This window comes from Pteronotus mesoamericanus, unplaced genomic scaffold (assembly GCF_021234165.1).
Source record: "Pteronotus mesoamericanus isolate MK-2021 breed Mesoamerican mustached bat unplaced genomic scaffold, CSHL_Meso_final contig_94, whole genome shotgun sequence".
In the NCBI taxonomy this organism is placed as follows: domain Eukaryota; kingdom Metazoa; phylum Chordata; class Mammalia; order Chiroptera; family Mormoopidae; genus Pteronotus; species Pteronotus mesoamericanus.
In genome coordinates, this window is record NW_026555285.1 from 7,255,468 (window position 1) to 7,276,044 (window position 20,577).

At 41.1% G+C, this 20,577-nt stretch overlaps 1 protein-coding gene across 1 annotated transcript in view; it reads left to right on the forward strand.

Moving 5' to 3' along the window:
- ENOX1 (ecto-NOX disulfide-thiol exchanger 1) overlaps positions 1-20,577 on the forward strand; it is a 603,512-nt gene that overhangs the window by 422,347 nt on the left and 160,588 nt on the right. Inside the window, exons 7-9 of the mRNA XM_054586376.1 lie at positions 10,664-10,837; positions 12,024-12,230; positions 15,809-16,042. Coding sequence (XP_054442351.1) covers positions 10,664-10,837; positions 12,024-12,230; positions 15,809-16,042 — 615 coding nt within the window. The remainder of the gene's footprint in view (positions 1-10,663; positions 10,838-12,023; positions 12,231-15,808; positions 16,043-20,577) is intronic.

Genomic DNA, 20,577 nt, shown 5'->3' on the forward strand with positions numbered 1-20,577 from the left:
GAAGGATTGGGGCGGGGAGGGGGGGCAGGGGGAAGTGGTGGCAGGAAAATGGAGACAAATATATTTGAAAAATTAAAAATAAATATATTTTTTTTAACAAGCAGTAGCTAATATGCATCTACTGTTCCCACTATACCAGGCACTCTTTTAAGCTCTTTAAACTCATTTAATCGTCATAACCACTCTATAAGGTAAGTATTATTTTCAGTGCTCCTTTTGCAGATTAAGGACTGAGGTGTAGAGGCTAGTCAGTTGGGCAGGAGGATGAACCTGACCTTGGACCTGGGATTCACACAGTCCCTCATCTGTCTTTTCCTGAGGAAAGATTCTGCTTTCTTTCCATCTTCATCTCTATTTCTTGCCCTTATTTCCTCAGTCCCATAATTTACAGTTCCTTTATTTTTCCCTTAGTTGACCATAATATAAAATTGAATATGGTTTATGCTCTCTATTTAAAAATATAATAGTAGATGAGTTAGGATTTTATCTTTACCTCTTTCATAAGCTTGTTTTAATTAAGCAGCATTTCACTTATGCCGCTATTAGATTATAGCATTCCACTGTGGCATGATAGGAAATTGTAATAAGATACCCATTGCTGTCCTGAATTTTTCAAGTGCTCCCAACCAGTTTGACCTCATATGGATTTAAAGGATGCGGTGTTTCCCCTCCTGCCTCACCATCTCATGCTGCAAAGTCAGGTCTGAGCATTGGCGGCCACAAGCTGAGATGGTGGGACAGTGAGGACGAGGGCCATCTCACCGAGGCTGTGAGAGCCAGCCCTCAGAGGCCAGTCCTGTCAGTGTGTCCTGTGGTCCTGAGCACAACCTCAGTCCTAGTGCCTCTTCGTCTCATTGTCTGTAACATGTAAGTAACAATCATCTACATTTTCTAATGATAACAAGAGGCATGACTAGCAGAAACCCTCATGGTTCTCATAGTTCAGGTAATAAGGTATTAAATATAAAGAATGTCAGACATCATTTGCTCCGGAACCTTATATGAATTTATGTGGTGACATTCTGGATTGAACAACCAAATATTTCATTGTCTTGACCCTTTAGTATATACTCTGTAAATCCTGTGAGTTTTGTAATTTCTTTCATTCATTTGCCAAGTATTTCTTTTAGGCGATACTATGTGCCAAGAACTGTGTTGGACCTGGTAGACAAGGTGATGATTAAGTCAGTTGGTTGTCTTTTCCCACACAATCTAGTAGGAAAATTAAATTAATATGAGATTCTTCTATGATTTAAACACAACCTGTGATTTGAAGTTTCCTTTAGGAGCACTCGTGATGTGTTTATTTTTAAAATAAGCTTATTTTCTCTCCCAAGTCCACAGCTATATGCTGATTTTACCTAAAGAGAACACCTCTGTATTGCTCCAATGCCTTCAAATAGTAAGTTTAAATTGAAACCTACATAAATTGTTTAAAATAATATATGGATGTTTTCTTTGAAGCTAAATATTGAATAAGCTTTTCTATGTTCTTGTTTAAATTTATGAGATGTTACCTATCTCCCAGATGCTTTGTAAACTGAAAGCAGGGTTGATAAATGAAATCAAAAGATGATCCCTCTGATGCTGCCTTGGGAAGATGCAAGTTTCAAAGGGCAGATCCCTATGAAGACATTTATGTGCTGTGACATGCCACCTCTGCTGTCATGAATACTGACTGTAGTGGGCTTTCCATCAATATGACTCCAGGCTATCACCCTGATTTCAAGGAAAGGGGACAGCTCTACAAAGCAAGGAGGCACTGAATGCCAGAAGGAAATATGTTGACATAAATTATTTAGACTGTCAACATATACCTGGAGTGTCCCCACTCCTTAGAAAGATAGATAAATGGATAAAAACATAATTAGAATTATCTAATTAAAAAGTACTTTTTATGCATGCTGAATATTCAAAAATATTTCTTAAGATTCAATAGTATTTTTCCTCTGCTTTCTGCTTCTGTGCCATAAGCCTGTCAGGACAAAGCAGGGAACACCGAGAGAGCCTATTCAGTTCTTTCTTTCAAAATCATTGTGTAACAGTCCTGCTGTACAAAGTCACATAACATTGTATAGAGAGAAAATTAGTCATCAGCTAATGAGATGGGGATGTGAAAAGAAGTTTGAGAGAATAATTTAGAGGCCCCAGTTAGAGCCTGTTCCCATGGGCCTTCTGTGGGCATGACTGACTGATCCCAAGTCCAGGCCTATGAGAAGAGCATGGGCAGAGGGAAGGACAGAGAGGAGAAGGAAAGATATAGAAGGTATAGCTCATGGGCACACAAAGAAGCTTTTGCGGTACTCCAGATGAGAGCAAATGAGAACCTAAATAGCAATGGGGACAAAAAAATTGAAGTAGAAAACCTTTCAAAGGTAGGTCTGTCTGAAAGGTTTGCCATAGGATGGGATGTGGTTGCCTATAGAGTTTTCAAACTAGGAACTGAGAGAAACGGGGGGTACCATTAAAAGAAACAGGCAAACCCTCAAGTTACGTAATCTGCTCAAGTGTGTCTACTAGGAATGGTAAGAGAGATGCCCTGGATATTGTAAGCATTTGCCTTGGAGTCCATTCAGACAACATGTAAAAACAAGTGAGAGTGTGCCAGCAGATCACAGAGCAGGGAACATAAGTGAGGATGAGCCTCCAACACCAGGGATTAAGAATAACCCCGCGTGCGCTGAGACTTGGCAATGGCCCTCAGAACTGGACGTCAGCAACGAAGGGTTCAGAAGAAGTCAGTGTTAGGCAGAAGGAGTCTAAATGGACTTGTCTAAGAGGATTTTTTCTGCTTCTGTGGCTGAGTGTGACCAGCAAAGAGAAATTTGCTGGTGAATTAGAAGGGAGAGGAACTTTAAGAGAGGGTATGTATAGATATTGAGGGTCAGGTAGGAAAATTTGAGACAGGAGAAAGTTAGAAGACAGATTTTGGAAAATTCAATGGAAAATGCAAACTCTCATTTTGTCTCAAAATGTCAGCCTCAAAGTTGAATAACAGCATCCGGCAGAGACGAGACATGTGGTTGAGTTGAATGAGGTCATTCGGTGTGTCGCAGCTGTGACGGGGCTGCGACTCACATGTTGGGATGGTGGCAAGTTTTCAGCACAGGCCAGCACAAAGCAAGCATTCAAATGTGACCATTGTGTTTCATCATAATGTTCCAAGTCAGTAAGAAATATAAAGTTTAGGATTCAGGAATGCAGAGATCACTGCTAATCCGATAGGTCAGCTTCTACCTAGATCATTGCTGGGGATAATAGAGGTTCTCAAAAGTGGGTTTTAGAGAAGGGCAGTCATTACATGGAAGGGTTAAAGGAAACAGGGTGTTGAGGCTGGCTGAGGGAAGACTTAGCTATTCCTGTGAGCTTTCTTCCTGGATTTGATCAGTAATGATAGGAAAGAGAACTGTACCTGTGAGAGTAGCCCAGGAGTACAGAATAAGGACAATGGATTTCACTGCTGGATATCAGGTTCTGAGTCAACACGTGAGAGCTAAATCTGTCATGGCAAATTCAGTTAAAAAATGAAATAAGCCACCTTAGGGGGTAGTGACTGTATTGTCACTAGACATGTCTTAAGGAAGACAGAATGGAGTGATGTTGGAGAACTCAAATGCAGTGATGGAGCAACAAGACTCTTGATTCTAATTCCATCTTTACTCTTAACTAGACTTTGGACAAATCACTTACCTCCTGGACCTCAATTTCTCATCTCTAAATCAAGAGCATAGGACTAAGAAATGTCCAAGTCTCTTTCAGCTTTGAAATGTCATGATCTCTGGTAACACCCAGCATCCTGTGCTTCCTCATCGAAGTGAACCCATCCACGTGCAAATGACACATGTCAGTGTGGTTTTTATGCCTTGGCTGCGAGGCCAGTTGTGTTTGAAGAGTGTATTTCAGTGGGTTCAGGAAACATAGAGTGACCTGCTTTGAGGGTGACAGCTCAGACCTATGCACAGAAACCAGTCTGGCATCGAATTCAAATCGCCAGCCCACAGCGTGAGTGAATTTCACAGAACCTTTGGTAGGCTTTCACCTCCTGCTGACTCAGAATATATTTGGTTTTTGAGTGCATGTTTCATGTGCAGGTGGCTGGAAAAATCTGACACACTTCTTTTAGCAGTTGGCTCTTCTCTTTACCAGTTTTGGTCAGAAGTTTTGAAATTCTTTTCGCTTTGTGTCATGTCATATTTTCAAATATGGACATGTTATCTCCTCACTCAAGTCAACAATACTTCAGTCATTTGTTGCTGGTTGCATTGCTCTGTGCTGCCCACATTGCACCCCAGTCACAGGAGACAGAGGCTTTATCGCTGGAATGAGGTCTTTGTTTATCCCGTGTACACAGCAGGGCCTCAGGAGCTCACTTTGGATTTACATTTTGGGTTTAAATGACATACCTGTTCATCTCTGGATCTCTTTGGAAAGACCACCAGGGCATTTTCAATTTTACTTTCTTTCTTAAAGATTCTGATTGCAGGCATTTACTTAGTACACTATTATGTTACTTTATAATCTGTGTGGTTGATTTGTTCTCAGTAAACATGGAGCAATCTTCAAGATTTGTCTTTTTGAAGTAAAAACGTAAGAGCAATGTTTTCAATATTTCTTCAAAGAGAACCTTTTGAAATAGCTTTACATGTATGACCCTGATGTGTATACTTGGGGAATATCATTTTTACATGCCAATTGCGTACACAGAAGTCATGTAAGACTCAGGTCAGCTGTCACCCCTCAAGGACTCCTTCTGTGACACTCTCCCCTGTGTAGTTTCTTAGGGCTGCCATAGCAAAGTCTCACAAACTGGGATGGCTTATCACTGAAACTTATTCTCTCACAGTGTGGGGATGGAGTCTGAAATCAAAATGTTGGCATGGCAGAGCTATTCTCTTTCGGAAAGTTCGAGGGAAGAATCTGTTTTACGACTTTTTCTTAGTATCTGGTTTTTGTTGCTGCCCTTGGTTTTCCTTTGCCTTTAGCTCTTTATCTCCCATCACTACCCTGTTGTACACAGCAGTCATTCTGTCTGTCAGTGTCTCTTCTCTTTATAAGGACACCTGTCACATTAGGTAGGGCCAGCCCTAACTGAGTATGACCTTGACTTGATTACATCTGCTAAGAACCTATTTTATTTCCAAATAAAACATTCCCAGGTACCAGGGGAATTAGGACTTTAACATATTTTTACAGGAGGACAAAATTCAACAGTAACAGCCCCTTACCCAGGCTGGTTTTAATGGCCCCTTCTCTTTGTTTCTGTAGCATAAGTGTCTCATGACAGTTGTCATACTGTATTGTTATTTTCTGGTTAGTTGTTTCAGTCACTAGACCCTTACTTCCATGAAGGAAGGACTCATATCTTACAATGTCTTTGCAGACAAAGTACCTAGCAAAATGTGCAACACTTATGAGGCACTCGAATGTTTGTCAAATGAAGCACTTTGTCATCATCATCATGATCCTTTATGTGTGTACAATGTTAATAATATATATATATAAGTTAGCATAGGTATTTATTTTAAAAACATATGTATATAACTGCTACCAATTTTTGAGTATTTATCATATGCTGAACATTTATACTAAACACTTTGGGGTTTTTTAATCCCTTTTAATCCTCACAAGGATATTTAATTTTAAATATGCTTATCCCCATTTTACAGATATTATAAATCAGGCTTAGAAAGATTAGCTCAATTTCCTGAGGTCACACAGCCAGTGCATGGCAGACCTAGGGACCTGATCACAGGGATATTGGATTGCAGACTTGGGCCCTCAGCACTTGGAGAACCTACTTTGGCACAGACTGTCTTCCCCAACGGTCCCATTCTATGGAGGTGCTTTGTCTGGCATTCATGTTTGCTTCGCCTGAGGAAGACACTACAGCCCAGAGACGGACAAGAACCAGTCAGCCTCATGGTCACCTATCTGTGACCACAGCCTTCTACTTCAGGATCACTTTTTAAAAACTGCTCTTCTTTGTTGATCATAAAAATGATTTTTCAGAATATTTTAGAGAAAGAAGGCATAGAATGAAAAAAGCATTACTTTAATCGTTCACGAACGTAACTGACATGGAAGAGCAGGGCTTATACTTTGCACTGGGAAACTATTGTGAAACAGTTTCTCCCTCTCAGAGTTCCAGTAAACAGAATATTCTTGCGTATCATTTGGTTTCTCTACTGAGTAAGGATAGATTGTATTTTGACTCAGTAATTCTTCTGGAGTAAGGAGAGCAGCTACTACTACATGTGTGTCAGAGCCCCTCCAGCCTGTCTCTCTGCCTCGTCCAAGTATTAGGCCCTGGATCCCACATGCTCAGCTCTCCCTGGACTTGAGGTCTCAGCTGGGTCTCAGGCAGGAGGAAGGGGACCTTGGAGCCTTGCCTTTTGGGACTCAACATCCAGTTGGGCTTGGCGCTGGTCAGGCTTTGTTCTGTGTCCCAGAACTGATAACTGGGTGTCTGACTTCATCCCCAAACCCCAGGCCTCGGTTTTGGCATCTGGAACCTGTCTTGCTTCTCCATCCTGAGTCTCAACTCAGTTAACTTGCATGGTTACCTGGTATTTCTTGACCTGTGATACCATAGTGTTACTACCAAACCTCAGGTCCCCCTGGGCTGAGTCAGAACCCTCGACCTGGGGGATTCATGCCCAGTGACCTGTGAATGAAATCCCCTGGCACAACTGGTCTGCCTAGACTCATGTTTTGTCTGCTGCTAGCAATCCCTACCCAGAACTGAACATGCAGTGCTACCACTTGGCTTGATTGCTGCCTCTTTTCTTGTATTATTCTCTTAAAGCACCATGTCCTGCTTTCTGGGCCAGACTTGCTCCTGGCATACCTTTGTCCCTTCAGCCACAGCCCAGCATCCACACTTACACCTAACCTAGTTATGCCCAGCCCTGACTGGAGACAGGCCGTATTATCTTTCTTTCAAATTGGGTCGAGTTCTCACCTCAAATATGAGACTCTTTGCTAAGGAAGAAAAGGGGCAAGCCACTGCCAGGGTTAGCAAACAGAGAAGGGGGAGGGGACAGCCCAGCAGGCACAGGCCTCTGGCCTTGCAGAGTGCACATCTGATCTTCTGTGGCTGCCACCCCAGAGAGAATAAAACCAAGATCACTTCTGATCTGCTCTGACTCTGCTGGCCCCTCGGTACATTGCAGCCACACTGCTAAGTGCTCACTATGCTGTAGCCGTGGGAAATTATTTGGAATTCCCAAGACCTATCAGGTCTGCTTGGCAGGTCCCTTCCTGGGTTGCTCTTTTAGTCCTTTGAGCTGCAAATCATTATTTCTCCACTCTTCTTTTGAGTTTGGTGTCCATCTTTTTCCCTCTCCTCAAAGCCTGTAGATTTCCCAAGTGGGAAACATACGACAGTTACCTCTGTAACTCCAGATCCTGGCAATAGTAGGTGCCCAGTAAACATTGAATGAATGAATGAATGGATGGATGGATGGATGGATGGGTGAAACCAATATGCCTCTAAAGTCCTGAATAAAAAACCCCAATGGGCCTCTGAAAAATGCCCTTCTAATTAATAAAACACTGGATTATGTATGAATCAGTAAGTGGGCTATTTGTTTCTGTTTTTGTCTTGGCAGGATGGGAAAAGAGAACTAAAAAGAAACATTTGCTGAGCTTTGGCGTTGCTGCCTCTGTGCTTGCAGTCAGCAATGCACAGAGGAGCTGACAGGCCACAGTCTTTGAAATAAATAACCCTTCCTCTTGTTCAAGCACAGTTTCTAAAAGAAAGTTCTACTATATACTTAATTGGATTTTTTTGTTTTTTGCTGCAATTTAAGCCTTCTTCCTCCTTTCCCTGAGTGGAATTATAACTCATTATCTTTGAAGTTCACAGGGGCACCTTTTCTAAGCAACACAAGGAACTGACTCTTACAGAGTACATTCATTCCTCATCTTTGTCTTTCTGTGTATGCGTCTTTTTCAGACTTTCAAAAATTGTGCATTTGCTTTAATGAGTTAGTACCTAGTAGGTTCCTATGTTGTTTGAGAAAACAATTTCTATCTGTTCATATATAGTTAAAAAGAAATGGGATCTTTTTTTTAAAAAAGTTTAATCCTTCCCTACTTCTTTCCTCAAATACTGAATTTAAGATCCTTTGAGGCCCAACATAATTTAAGTGTTAATTCCTTTCTAAGCTCTTTTCAAGCTTCTGCACTCACCATGCAGATTGCATTAAACATCCTAGTCTCTTCATATGAGTGTCTCAGAAAAAACAAAGTAACTCTTGCTCGTATTAGAATATTTTGCTCAAAATATAATGTCTTTTGTCCCCCTTTCTGACAATGTATTTATTTATTTGGCCTTCAAAAAGAAAACAGAAGTCTGTTACAACTGGAAAAGAATGCAAGCACTGGGCTTCTCATCTCATTTGTGGGAAACATCTGGTTATTATAACTCACAGGGCTCTCATTTCAGGTTTGCATTCCTGAGCGGTTTCAGCCTTAAAACACCCAGTGTTGGCAAACAATAGTGAGGGCCAGGCCAGGAAAGAAACAGGCAAAGCCTATGTTCGGTATGAGATTAAATAAAGGCATAAGCACTTTGATATTCCCATTTCTATTTCTAATGGGAAGCCAATATGTTATTTTAATGATGACATTGAAAACCATTGTATTCTGGGACTTTTCCTTTAGAATTGGTGTCTGGATCTGAAGGCTGCATCTTGATTTTTTTGAAGAGTAAATTCCTAGTAATGGCATGTATTAGGTGAATGGTCAAGCTCGATCATTCTGTGTGGAAACTCTGAAGTAGTTAGAAAGAGATGTATTTAAATATGGAGCAGAGGCCTGGGTTCTAGTTCTAACTCTGCCATTGTTTGCTTCATGATGCTGGAAATATCACTTAACTGCTTTAAGCCTCGATTTCTTTACTGATAAAGTGGGAATAAGATCTGTGCAACTTTATGAGGATTTCAAATGACTAACCCAAGTTCCAGCCTTGTCTCTGTTACTTTCAAATGTTTATGTGTTTAGTGTATCCCTTGGTACCAGCACAGCATCCTGGAGGCCTGGAATGCTGGTGCTCCAAGACCTTACCCAGGCAGCGGTCCCACCTCACAGACGCAGAAACTGAGAACCCTAATGAGAGGGGAAGTGCCTGGAATGTCAAGGTGGCTACTTTGAAAGAGAATGCTTATTTCACATTTGTATTTAGGGTTAAAAAAAACACAAAACTAAAAATTAAAATGAAGAAAACCTCATTTTTCTGAAGCCCTGGTTTCACACTATCAAATTAAATGGATTTAATAAATGGAACAGCATCCCTCCTGTGGTCATAGAGCAGGATCGCCCTGCTCACTCTGTTCGACCCAGAGGAGGAGTGGAAACATCCAGGTGGCTGCGGGAAAGCTATAATACACCTTTTCTCAGAAAGTAAAAGCTTATGCTGGTCCTCCTACGTGCTCTGGAATGGCTTAGGAACCCCAGGTGCAGTTGTCATTCCCTCTGCCTCTGGGCTTATGTGACGTTTCACACAGGGAAGCAGAGAAGCCGTCCAGGGCTGAGGCACAGGCAGGACATGAGAATCACAGAGGAGAGGGGGCAGGAAGAAAGAAGAAGAATGACCAAGGAGAAAGAGGGGGAAAGATAGCAAAGCAAGAGAAGAGAAGGAAATATCATCCGTGAGGCCCATGCTGGAGGGTCACCATGATTATATTGCCTCGTGGTAGCTGTGCTACTACTTTTCTGTGTAGGAACATTATCACACACCAGTGAGAGTATCTGTTTTCTGCAAACAGAAAAACTCTCTGGAGAGGGTCCCCCTTGCAGCTACTCTAGAAACTCAGTACATTTGAGCGGTCTTTCCGCTTGGAAAAGTCTTAACTATTTTTTTTTAAAGTTTTTTTGTATCACCTTTGAAATTACTGGCTTCATTATCACACTAAAAGAATGATTCAGTGTCTATATTGGAAAACTCATTATTTTTGCCTTCTTCAATTTTTTATAAAGGGCATAAATTTGGCTTTTTATCTAGGGAATAAAGATTTCAGAAGCATGGTCAATTATTTGCTGATTGAATTATAGGAAGAACGTATGACTGTCCAGTAGAATTTAGAAACATATATAGTTAATTTTATGGCTGCACATATCTAACCCAGCCATAATAATTATAATAACTTTTTGTTTTTTTATTTCCTGTGGGAAATAGGTTAGGTTGGACCTGAATGCATCATTATAAAGTGTGCACTTATAAATTGAACTTTTCTAAATCTAGGTCAATTGGGTAAGAAGGCTCTTTTGATAAAAACAGGTTGATGATTAGATTCACAGGGCACTTCAATATGAAATTATATTTCTCCCTACATCCTGGCTCATAGAGCAGTGTAAATGATACATCAATGTTAAGAAACAGAAAATCATATTCACAATAATAGCAAAGTTTCATGGTGCACAGTTTTACACTTTAATATGCTTTGTTTCATTCTGCCATGTTAGTGTTTTAAATAATATAATTTCCCATTCATGTAGTTTTAAGTTCATCTTTTATTTTCTCTTTACCCTTCTGGAATAGCTTTCTATAGTGCTAGGAGAAATTCCTAAAAAATAGGTAGCATAAAGTTAAATAATCTTTTCAGGAAAATAAAAAAGATTTCAGATTCTCTAGCCAAAATATTATCTGTGTACTTTCCAGACTCAATCTGCGTACCAGGCTTTGATCCAGGCCTCAACATGATGACTGGGATCACCCCCATTAACCCAATGATCCCAGGCCTGGGGCTGGTACCACCCCCACCACCAACAGAAGTGGCTGTCATCAAAGAAATAATCCACTGCAAAAGTTGTACTCTTTTCCCTCAAAATCCAAGTAAGTGATGCTTGTGAGAAATGTTTGCTTATCAGTTTAAATGTCTTACTTTTTTTAACATAGAGCATTGCATTCATTTTCATAAGCGACTCAGAATTTCTCATTCCACAAAAGTCCTTTGTCTCTAGATTAGAATAAATATGCGGGGATGTGTCTTTGTGTCTGTCCTGGAGCTGATTCAACACCATGAAGTCAGTACATGATTTGGGAATATATATCCAGAGTTAAGAATCTTTTTGCATGCAACGAAGTCTAGCTTTTGCTGCAGAACATAGTGTGAAATATATGAGCACTCCCATTCATCTTCACAAATATGGGAGAAAACTCTGAAATGTTTTTTGCTAGATGGAAAATTGAATTAATTTGGCAGTTAGCAATTTTGGGGGGAGCCTGCATCTCAGACTTCCTGGGCCAAATTGCATTTGCTTGAAGGAAACATACATTTGATGAAATAAATGGGACAGGTTTTTTTTTTTTTAATTTAGCCACAGATACTAAGTTTATGGGCTTAAATAGCTAGGATTTTTTTTTATTCATATTAATCAGTGTTGCCTTTTTTAAGTGGACTTTTCAGGAGATTGCTCTAGTAATCTACATATAAACTAGATAAAATGTTGTGACAGTGTACATTTTATCTTTTTATACAGCCTTTCCAAAATTTAATAGTTTGCTCATTTCAGTGTGAATTTAAAAAAAAAAGAAACCAAGTTTTTTTTAGGCCTGTGTTTCCCAGCCAAATAAGTAGCGCACATGCTTTGAGGTCAGTTCCCGCATTCTGCCTTGCTGCTCCATTATCCCGCAACAAGACAAAGCAGATAACAAACCAAGGTTTTTCATAATGTTACCATTTCATCATGCTTTGTACCTTGTGAAGGCTTTTCTCTTTTTTTGAGCTTCTGTATTATGAAGGAGAAATGAAATTATGCTAACATTTGCTTTATCTTTGTTCACGGACAAGCCTGGCTACTCTGTAGAAATGAACACAGAAAGTAAAGAAAGCGTGGGAGGAGGAGGGGAGAGGAACTGAAAAACAAGACAGCCCACAGCCAGCGTAAGCCGCTGTAGGAATTGATTGTTACTCTGAGAGAGTTATTCTGCAAGTTTTACTTTTGCCAGGTGATCCAGAAAAAAAGAGCGCTAAGAAGTCAAAAGCAAAAACCTCTGTTTTGTTGTGCTTAATTATTAGATCTTCCACCTCCTTCCACAAGAGAACGACCTCCAGGGTGTAAGACTGTGTTTGTTGGAGGATTACCAGAAAATGCTACTGAGGAAATTATTCAAGAAGTCTTTGAGCAGTGTGGTGATATCACAGCAATTCGGAAAAGCAAGAAGAATTTTTGTCACATTCGCTTTGCAGAGGAATTCATGGTTGATAAAGCCATTTACCTTTCTGGTACTTTGCATTACATAAGGGGTTTTCTAGGAATTTTGTTATGTTTTATGATGTTAATATGGGTTTATTCACTCTTGCCTTAATGTACAATAAAAATCCTTACAGTCTGGGGCTAGAAAAGGAGGCATTCTGCCTTTTTCCTAGGCTGCCAGAAGCTCCAGGTTAAGTCTGTGAATGTACCTCATTGCAGGAATGGCTTCCCACATCCAGTCTTTAGAATTCCATCAAGTTTCTAATTAATGATCTCAAGTGCTTATTAGATGAAAAGCAGTTATTATGAATACTGAGGACCATTATTATTATTGAATGTATTTCTCTGGGGGAAGAGGATACTCTTTCAGCATAATTTCAATTTTTCAGAAGTGATTCACTTTGTAGGCACCAGGGGACTAAAGCAAAATCAGTTCTTTGCAAAAAGTAGTCCATGGGAACTAGTGGAAGACCCAGTAGTATTGCCCAATTGCTGGTATGCTTAGGGTGGTTAAGCCTACTCCATGATCCCTTCTTCTTCAGTGCCAGTTTATATGGGAGATTTTTACAGATGTTTAAATTAGACCTAATGCTGCCTTCTACTCTGTGGGTGTCAGAGCAAGTGTATGGAGTCTGTCTACAAGGCTTTTGCCAAATCTAAGAATTATGAGGCTGGTATTGATATGTGGCTTTAGAAGGATGTATTTTTAGATTCAACTGATGGCCATTTCCTCATACTCTCAATCTGTGTATTTCAATCTGTCAGTCTGGGCACCACCTCCCTATTCTGAAACAAAGCAAGTGGGGGAAGGTGAAAAAAATAGTAAAAAATAAAAGCACATATGAACATTACTGCCAGGTTTACTTGATTTCTGCAGTTGCCCCTATGCTTTTGACATTCTCTTGCAAACCCCAGAAGCCTTGGAAGTTTTTTCAATACTACAGAAACCTTCCTGGGCAAGATAGTGATATGGAGAACTTTAAAACCCTTATTACAATAAAACCTTACGCAGTGAGGAAAAAAAAAAAAAAAACAACAAAAAACTGACAGCTTTCCAAAGTGGAGGTGGAAGATAAAAGAAGAATAAAAATATATTACAACACACAAACAGCTATGTTTTACTTTTCACAAATTCATGAGCTATAGCCTCAGAGTGATCCATTAGACAATCAGGACCTCTGCTGAGTGCCTGACACTGGTCTTCACATGCCTTGGACAAGTTAACCTCCCTCTGAGACTCCTTTCCCTCATCTGCAAAATTGAGATAGTGACAGTACTACCTCATAGGATTCTTATGAGGAATAAATCAAAATAATGGATATTAAGTGCTTAGCAGGGCACTTGCAACAGAGGAACCATTCAGTATGTAAATGGTTGTTTTTAACACAAACAACCTGATGATGATAAAGAAGAACTGCCTTGTTTCTGAGGAACCTTGACCTGATAACATGGGTCTAATCACAGCTCTACCAATAAAACTATCATTTTTCCCTACCTGATTAACTGAGAGGGTTAGAGTAGATTAAAGGTGCTTTAACACTAACATAACACAATGTTTCGACCCAGTCAGAAATCCCATTAGACATTGGCAAAGATGAACAGGCTCAAAGGTAGGCATGAAAAGGTACTCCTTTATTTATGCCTTGATGGTATGATTTTGCCAGGTCGGACCCTGGTCCTCCTGTATTGCTCCTTGGTCTGCCCTTTTGAGACAGAAGGAACCCACAGCAAAGGCTTTACCCGCCAGCTTCCCTGCCTGGATACATGAGCATCTCCAAGCTGTGCCTCCACTGCCCTGTGGCAGCTGCAGCATCCATCCCAGGAAGTTCTGAGAGGCTGATTAATTTGAGGAACAGGAAGCAGGGAAGGCTGCGTGTGAGCTTTTGTGAGCCTGAGCCCAGATGGAAGGCTTGTCTAATTTTAGCCCTGGGTTCACATATAAAGGCCAAGACAATTTTAGACACAGCCTCATCAGGGTCTCTTTGAAAGCCTAAATGATGATGTTTTGGTGAAAGAGAGGGTGATTTTTGGAACCAGAAATGTCTGAAAAGCAATCCTTGGGACAAGAACAGGGAAAGTTTCTTGGCCAGTAGGGACACTGGCCAGTTCTAGGTGCCCTGCCTGCTCAGCTGTCATGTATGTAGCACTGTGGCCTGCACATTTAAAAATTAATTACAAATTAATCTTGGCCCACAACCAAGATACACTCTGCTTCAGAGTTAATTCTGCTCATCTGTGATCAGATGTTTGTGTTTGTGATAGGTATTTTTGTGTCTTTCCATTTTTAGATAACACCATTGAAACCTAGGTGTCAGAAGGGCATAATGCAAATCAAACGTGAGATCTGTTTCATATGATGTGAAGTTCCCTACTTGGGAGAAGTGAGCCTCTACAGGGATTTTCAGCTAGTTTCAACCAAAAACGTTATGATAATCCATTGACGTCTACCACAAGATCTTGAACACTGGCACAATGTAGCCTAGCATTTCACAGTGGTGTCTTATTTGCAAAAACCCTACAAAATATAGCAAAAGTGCTTATTTTGCTCTCTTCTCTGGCAGCCCTGACAGCCGTGATCCTGCTGGGACCTGAATTTATGTTTTTAAACTCTGAGCACCCAAAACTGAAGAGCAACCTCAAAGCCAAGTCTTCTTCATTTGAAGTTTGGCTGGCTGTCTGGTTTCAGTTCTGTTTCTGTTGATTTCTCAGATCTAGTTTCTGATCACAATCTTTTGAAGTTGGGTACCTCACAGTAAATTCCCTTAAGATTTGCAGGTTCATTTTTTTGGTCTAGCTCTCTGGGCTTTCGTGTTGGCTCCTGTGGCCTTCAAAGACTGTGTGGACAAGTTGCGCGGTGTTGCCTGCTAGTTGGGCTGTGCAGGGCTGTGCAGGGCTGTAGGGAAAGCAATGCAAGGCCTCTTGATTGAAGGTAAAATATTCTCCTGTGCACCCCAGAGGATAAGTGGAAATAAAACAGCATTGCAAAATTGCCTGGGTAATTGTGGCTTTTGCAGCTGCCAAGAGAGAATTGAGCAGCAGCTTTTTCTAGGAGAATGAAGTGATCGCCTGTGAGTGAGGTGTTGTGGAATTTACTTTGTAGATCTCTTTAAATATCATAGATATTCTTTATTTACTCCTACTCTACCTCCTTCTAAAGAGAATTTAAGGGAGCTCATCCAGTAGTGTTACAGTAAATTGAAAATATAAAATCAAGCCATAAAAAAAGGTAGAGAGGAGGAAAAAAAACAAGAAACTATATGTCAAATTTGTTTTTGAGCTTCCTGGAAGCCAGAGAGAAGAAGGAGCTAGGGTAATTGCCCAGGTTCTTAAGATCATCCTTTTGGTAACATTGGCTTGCAAATGAGTAGGAGGCCCTGAAAGACACCTCCCAACAGTGTGTTTATCCCCAAATCGGTAATGGGCTTGACTTGGCAGTGCTTCCAGGTGACAGGAGAGAAGAATAACTGCCTCCCAATTCCAATGGGAAGGGTGTCCTCTGTATGACCAAAGAAATAACAGACCTCTCTTAGTGCACCTACATCAAGGGCCTGAACCAAACTGTGGAGTGGAGACGCTGCTATGTGACTAGACTTTCTATTGGTTTCAGGTTACCGGATGCGATTAGGGTCTAGCACAGACAAAAAAGATTCCGGGCGCCTTCACGTGGACTTTGCCCAGGCCAGGGATGACTTCTACGAGTGGGAATGCAAGCAGAGGATGCGCGCCCGCGAGGAGCGGCACCGGCGCAAGCTGGAGGAGGACCGGCTGCGGCCACCCTCCCCGCCCGCCATCATGCACTACTCAGAGCACGAAGCTGCTCTGCTGGCAGAGAAGCTGAAAGGTAGGAGGCTGCGTGCTGGTTCCGACTTTTATTCCTCAGCGTTTGCCAGTGCCCACTAAAAGAGAAAAGCTGTGGTCCCTAAACAGGGAAGCCTTGTGTGCCTCTCTTGTTCCTTCAAGGGCTGATTTCGTGTGAGCAGGGAGGGTTGCCTACAAGCAGGACACCACTGGACTTGGCCCTGCTGGTGCCCTTTTCTGGTGCTCTTACCACAGCTCTGAGTGAATGTGTGTGCATTGTCACTCTACAGAACTCCTAGAAAGAGGGGCAGAGGGGTGATCAGCACTAGACCCAAAGCAGGCTACTGCCTTCTGACTCGTGTTGAATGAACTAGGGTAGTGTTTACTCCATGGGCAGGTGGGTCTCGGTGTTCCCCTTGCTCTGTAGAGTTTGCACCTATTCCAGACTCTTAACGAAACCTCCTTAACACATACCACTCTGCACTGGGGTCCTTGGAGGACAGAAGAAAAATGTAGGCTAGGACCCCTGTCTTCGGAGGTGGAGTAGAAAGAACACTCCTAACACCTAGGATAGTTAGGACTAGAAGTGTGTATATTTCATTTCTTCATGTTTTCTGGGCTCCTCTCCAGTGTTTGATGCTATGAGAGATAAAGACAGGTGGTCTTTATTACCTGCACTATTCTTGAATTTAGGACTGTATGTACATTTTTTGCTATTACCAATCAAAGTTGTGTTACATGAGCAACATTGGAGCATTTTACAGGCAGTTCTCAGGTCATTGGCCATGTCAGGCTTTAATAAGAGTACATAGGTCACAGTTGCTGGTCACACAGAGGTGTCTACAAGTAAACAATTAATAGCAATACAAAGCCAATGACATGATTGTCCAAGGTATGAGCAACATGCTTTGAGAACTTGGGAATGAGTGCAAATAATGTTGATGAAAGAGTCAAGGAAGTCTTCACAGAGGAGGCAGAATTTGAACTTTGTAAGATAAACAAGATTTTATTACCACTAAAAGAATGAGCATGAACGCATTCTAGTCAGAGCTGCTAGAATAAAGACACGAGGAAGCAGAGAGGTATTTGACACAGGAGGAGAAAGGTATGTGGCCTGCTCTAGCAAAGGCAAGAGCTGCATGAAGTTTGAAGTTTATAGAGCAAGGTGAAGCTAGAAAAGCAGTCTGGGGCCAGACAGTGGAGCCACAGAGGCTGCTGCTGGATTTGGGGTTTATTTCATAAGCAGTGGAAAAGCCACGTATGAGAGGAGAGATGTGATTGATCCTTTGAGTATTTTAGAGCATACCTAGGGTATTGCTTGGCAAGGTATACAGTGGATTGAATGTTTTCACTAAAGGGAATATATGGAAAACTGCCCAACTCCTGTTTTAGAAAGACAGGAAGTTGACATTCTGTGATTTAAAAAAAAATTTTTAAAGAAAAAGACTTCTGCTTCTAGCCCTGGCCAGTGTGGCTCAGTTGGTTGGGCATCATCCCATAACCTGAAAGGTCACAGGCTTGATTCCCAGTCAGGACACATGCCTGGGTTAATCGATTGGTCCCTGGTGGGGGCCCATTCGAGAAGCAACCAATCAATGTTTCTCTCTCACGTTGATGTTTTTCCCTCTCTTTCTCCTACCCTTCCCCCCTCTCTCTCTCTAAGGGGAAAAAAAAAAAAAAAAAAAAAAAGGTAGACTTCTGCTTCTAACTCTCATGCCCTGTTCAGGGCTTCAGAATCCCTAGTAAACTGTAGCTGCTGCTGAAATGCCCCATTGTAACAAAGAAACCATGACTGTCCCTCTAATAAAAAGCCTATAAAATGTAAATACATCTCACTTTTCCATTCAGACACAAAGCTGTACCAACTGGCCAGCAAGAGAAAGAGCGACATCCTCAACCAGGAATGTTGAGTTGGGAGCAAATAATTTGTTTTCATAGCCAGTGAGTTCTGTAGTTACCACTTGTGAGCTACATAGACTGTGTTGTATTCTGCCTTGTTCATTCATGGAAGTAACAAAAACTAGCACCTTGATTCTGTGGCCTCATGGAGGAATTTCATGAAAGTTTGGCATCTACATTATGTTATTTTTAAGGAACCAATACAGAAGTATCTATGCACATAAGAGGAACATGGCATTGCCTTTCCTGTTAGAGGGTAGCAGATTGGGATGTCAGTTTGGTGAAGTAATTTACAAGACTTGCCATTTCAAAAATATATATTTTTATATATAAGCATAATTTGCAGAATTTAGAAGCTACACCTTTGCCAAGTACTGTGTGATCCCTTGAGGAGAGAACAGATTGGAAATTTTATTAGATGGCAATTACAGTAGAATGAACTAGCTGGGGATACATCTTGGGCAACAGTCAGGTAATATCAAGCTCGACAATTTCAACCCAAGCATGGAGTTTGGAATATAAACAGCATTTAATTGCTTAGGAAATTGGCTGCTTCAGAGAGGAAATCCACTCATGTTCCTTATAATGCTGCAAAGCCAGGCAGGAGGAGCCAAGGAAACTGTTTCCCTGAAGATGATTTCATTGATATGGGGTTATAAAATGCAGTCAAGAGCTAAGGTAAAGAAGCCTAGGTCAGAAAGGAGGTGGAAATGCAATCTGAAAATACCTGATTGGATTTTTTTCTCTGTAGAAAAATCTTGCTATCTTATGTTTACTACAAACATTTTCCCTTTTTTATATCATACTTGTTTAGCCTTATAATTTTCTTTTTGGAAATCAGCTTTATCCAACAAAATCTATATAGACCAAGTCTCTGTTACCACTCGGTAGGCCTTCCACATCCTGCCCAGTGCTGAAACTATACATGTAGTAGATGCTCAGTAAATAAATTCTTTCCTGTGTTTCTTAACTATTTGGATCTGTGAGCTTGTTATATTTCTGGCCAACAATACCACCAGGCATGACCAATGGCCAGAAGTTAGGGATGTGATGTATACTCAGCCATCATTCCAATTACTCCACAAGTATTTCTTGAGCCCTCACCATATATGCCTGGCACTGTGCTGAGCACTACAGGAAAAGAAAATAGGATGCAAGCCTCTGCCTCACACAGTTTGCATTTCTTGAATGATAGAGGCAATTTCCAGGGCACTCTGTACTTCCACTATTGCAAGTGAGAAGTGCGGGGTGCCGTCCCAGGGAAGATAGGCACTCTGCCTGGCCAGTAGAGGGGTAAGACAGGGGAATCTTATAGGACCTGGTAACCCTGCATTCAGTGGTCATGGGGTTTTCTAAAGCCAGATGAAACACTGAGTTGTAGTTGTATAGTGTCTAAGGCATGAATCACCAGTGTCTGTTACATTAATACAAATTCTAAAAAAGAAAATTAACAGGCACCCTGATGATTAAATAGACATTGTTCTGAGCCGATTCCACTTAATGAAGACTGACTGGGAAGTGCTCACAGTCCAAAGTTTATAGCTTGGCTTTGAGAAAGTGAGAAGGAGCTCAATAACACCATAATTACACTTTATTGGAAACTGTAGCACCAGGCAGATGAGATAATGAATTTCAGTGTGTCTAACACAGACCATCTACCCCTAGAGGAACCCTGTATTTGGACTGTGGAAGAAAGACATTGATCAGACAGTGAGGAGAGATTATATCCTAATTCACTAGGGATCTCTCCTAGCAAGAGCATTTAAAAGTCTTTGTGTATTCTCCCCCCTTTCGAAAACTTCACATAATCTTTATGTGATGAAATGAACAGTTTTTCTCTGCACCAGGTGAAGCTTTAACAAAGCTTTGCAAGCAGTGCCCTTTGAATTTCTGGATGTGTCAGGAAATGGGGTCAACACTCATAATTTCCAGAGAACTAGACTCTGATTTGCATACAGAATGTTTCTGCATCTGCCTGCCCAAGGGCACGAGGGTGGGAGTGGTTCCAGCATTTTGCTGAGATGGCCATCAATATTTAGGATTGTAGGGATGTAAAAATCAATAATACTATGAGGCAAGTGGAAGTTCCATTAGCTAAAAGCCAGACTTCCTTCTTAGGACACAGGAGCCTGTTTGTGAATCACTTCTTCAGACATTATTGACCTTCGTACAAAGAAGATAGGCCATTTTATTTAGAAACATTTTGCTTGACCCAAAGCAGGAATAATCAGTGCATTTTCCTATTGCCTCCCCCTTAGTTTTTATATTTTTACAGTTACTAAATACTAGGGAGGTGTGTGTGTATGTGTGTGGATGTTAAGGACAGAGGGGAATGTTAACCATGTGTATAACCTTTTATGTTATCTATGATTTGGAAGACAGGTAAGGTATTACCCCTTTTGATGGTTGAGCAGCCAGAAAATGGAGAATTGTTTAGGGATGACCAATGTGTGTGGAAACAGTGAAATTTTAGGAATGTGGTAGTAGCAATTTTGGCCATCCTGGAATTCCCATTCTCCTTGCATCAGTATGTGCCTCTTTACTGTGAACCATTTCCAGTTATCACAGAAGCCAGAACTCAGTGACAACTGTACAGGCACACCATTGTGTGTGTGAATGTCTCCATGTCTTTAGAAACAGAAATGTTGTAGAATGTCTTCCCCTTTTTTTCATTCTCAG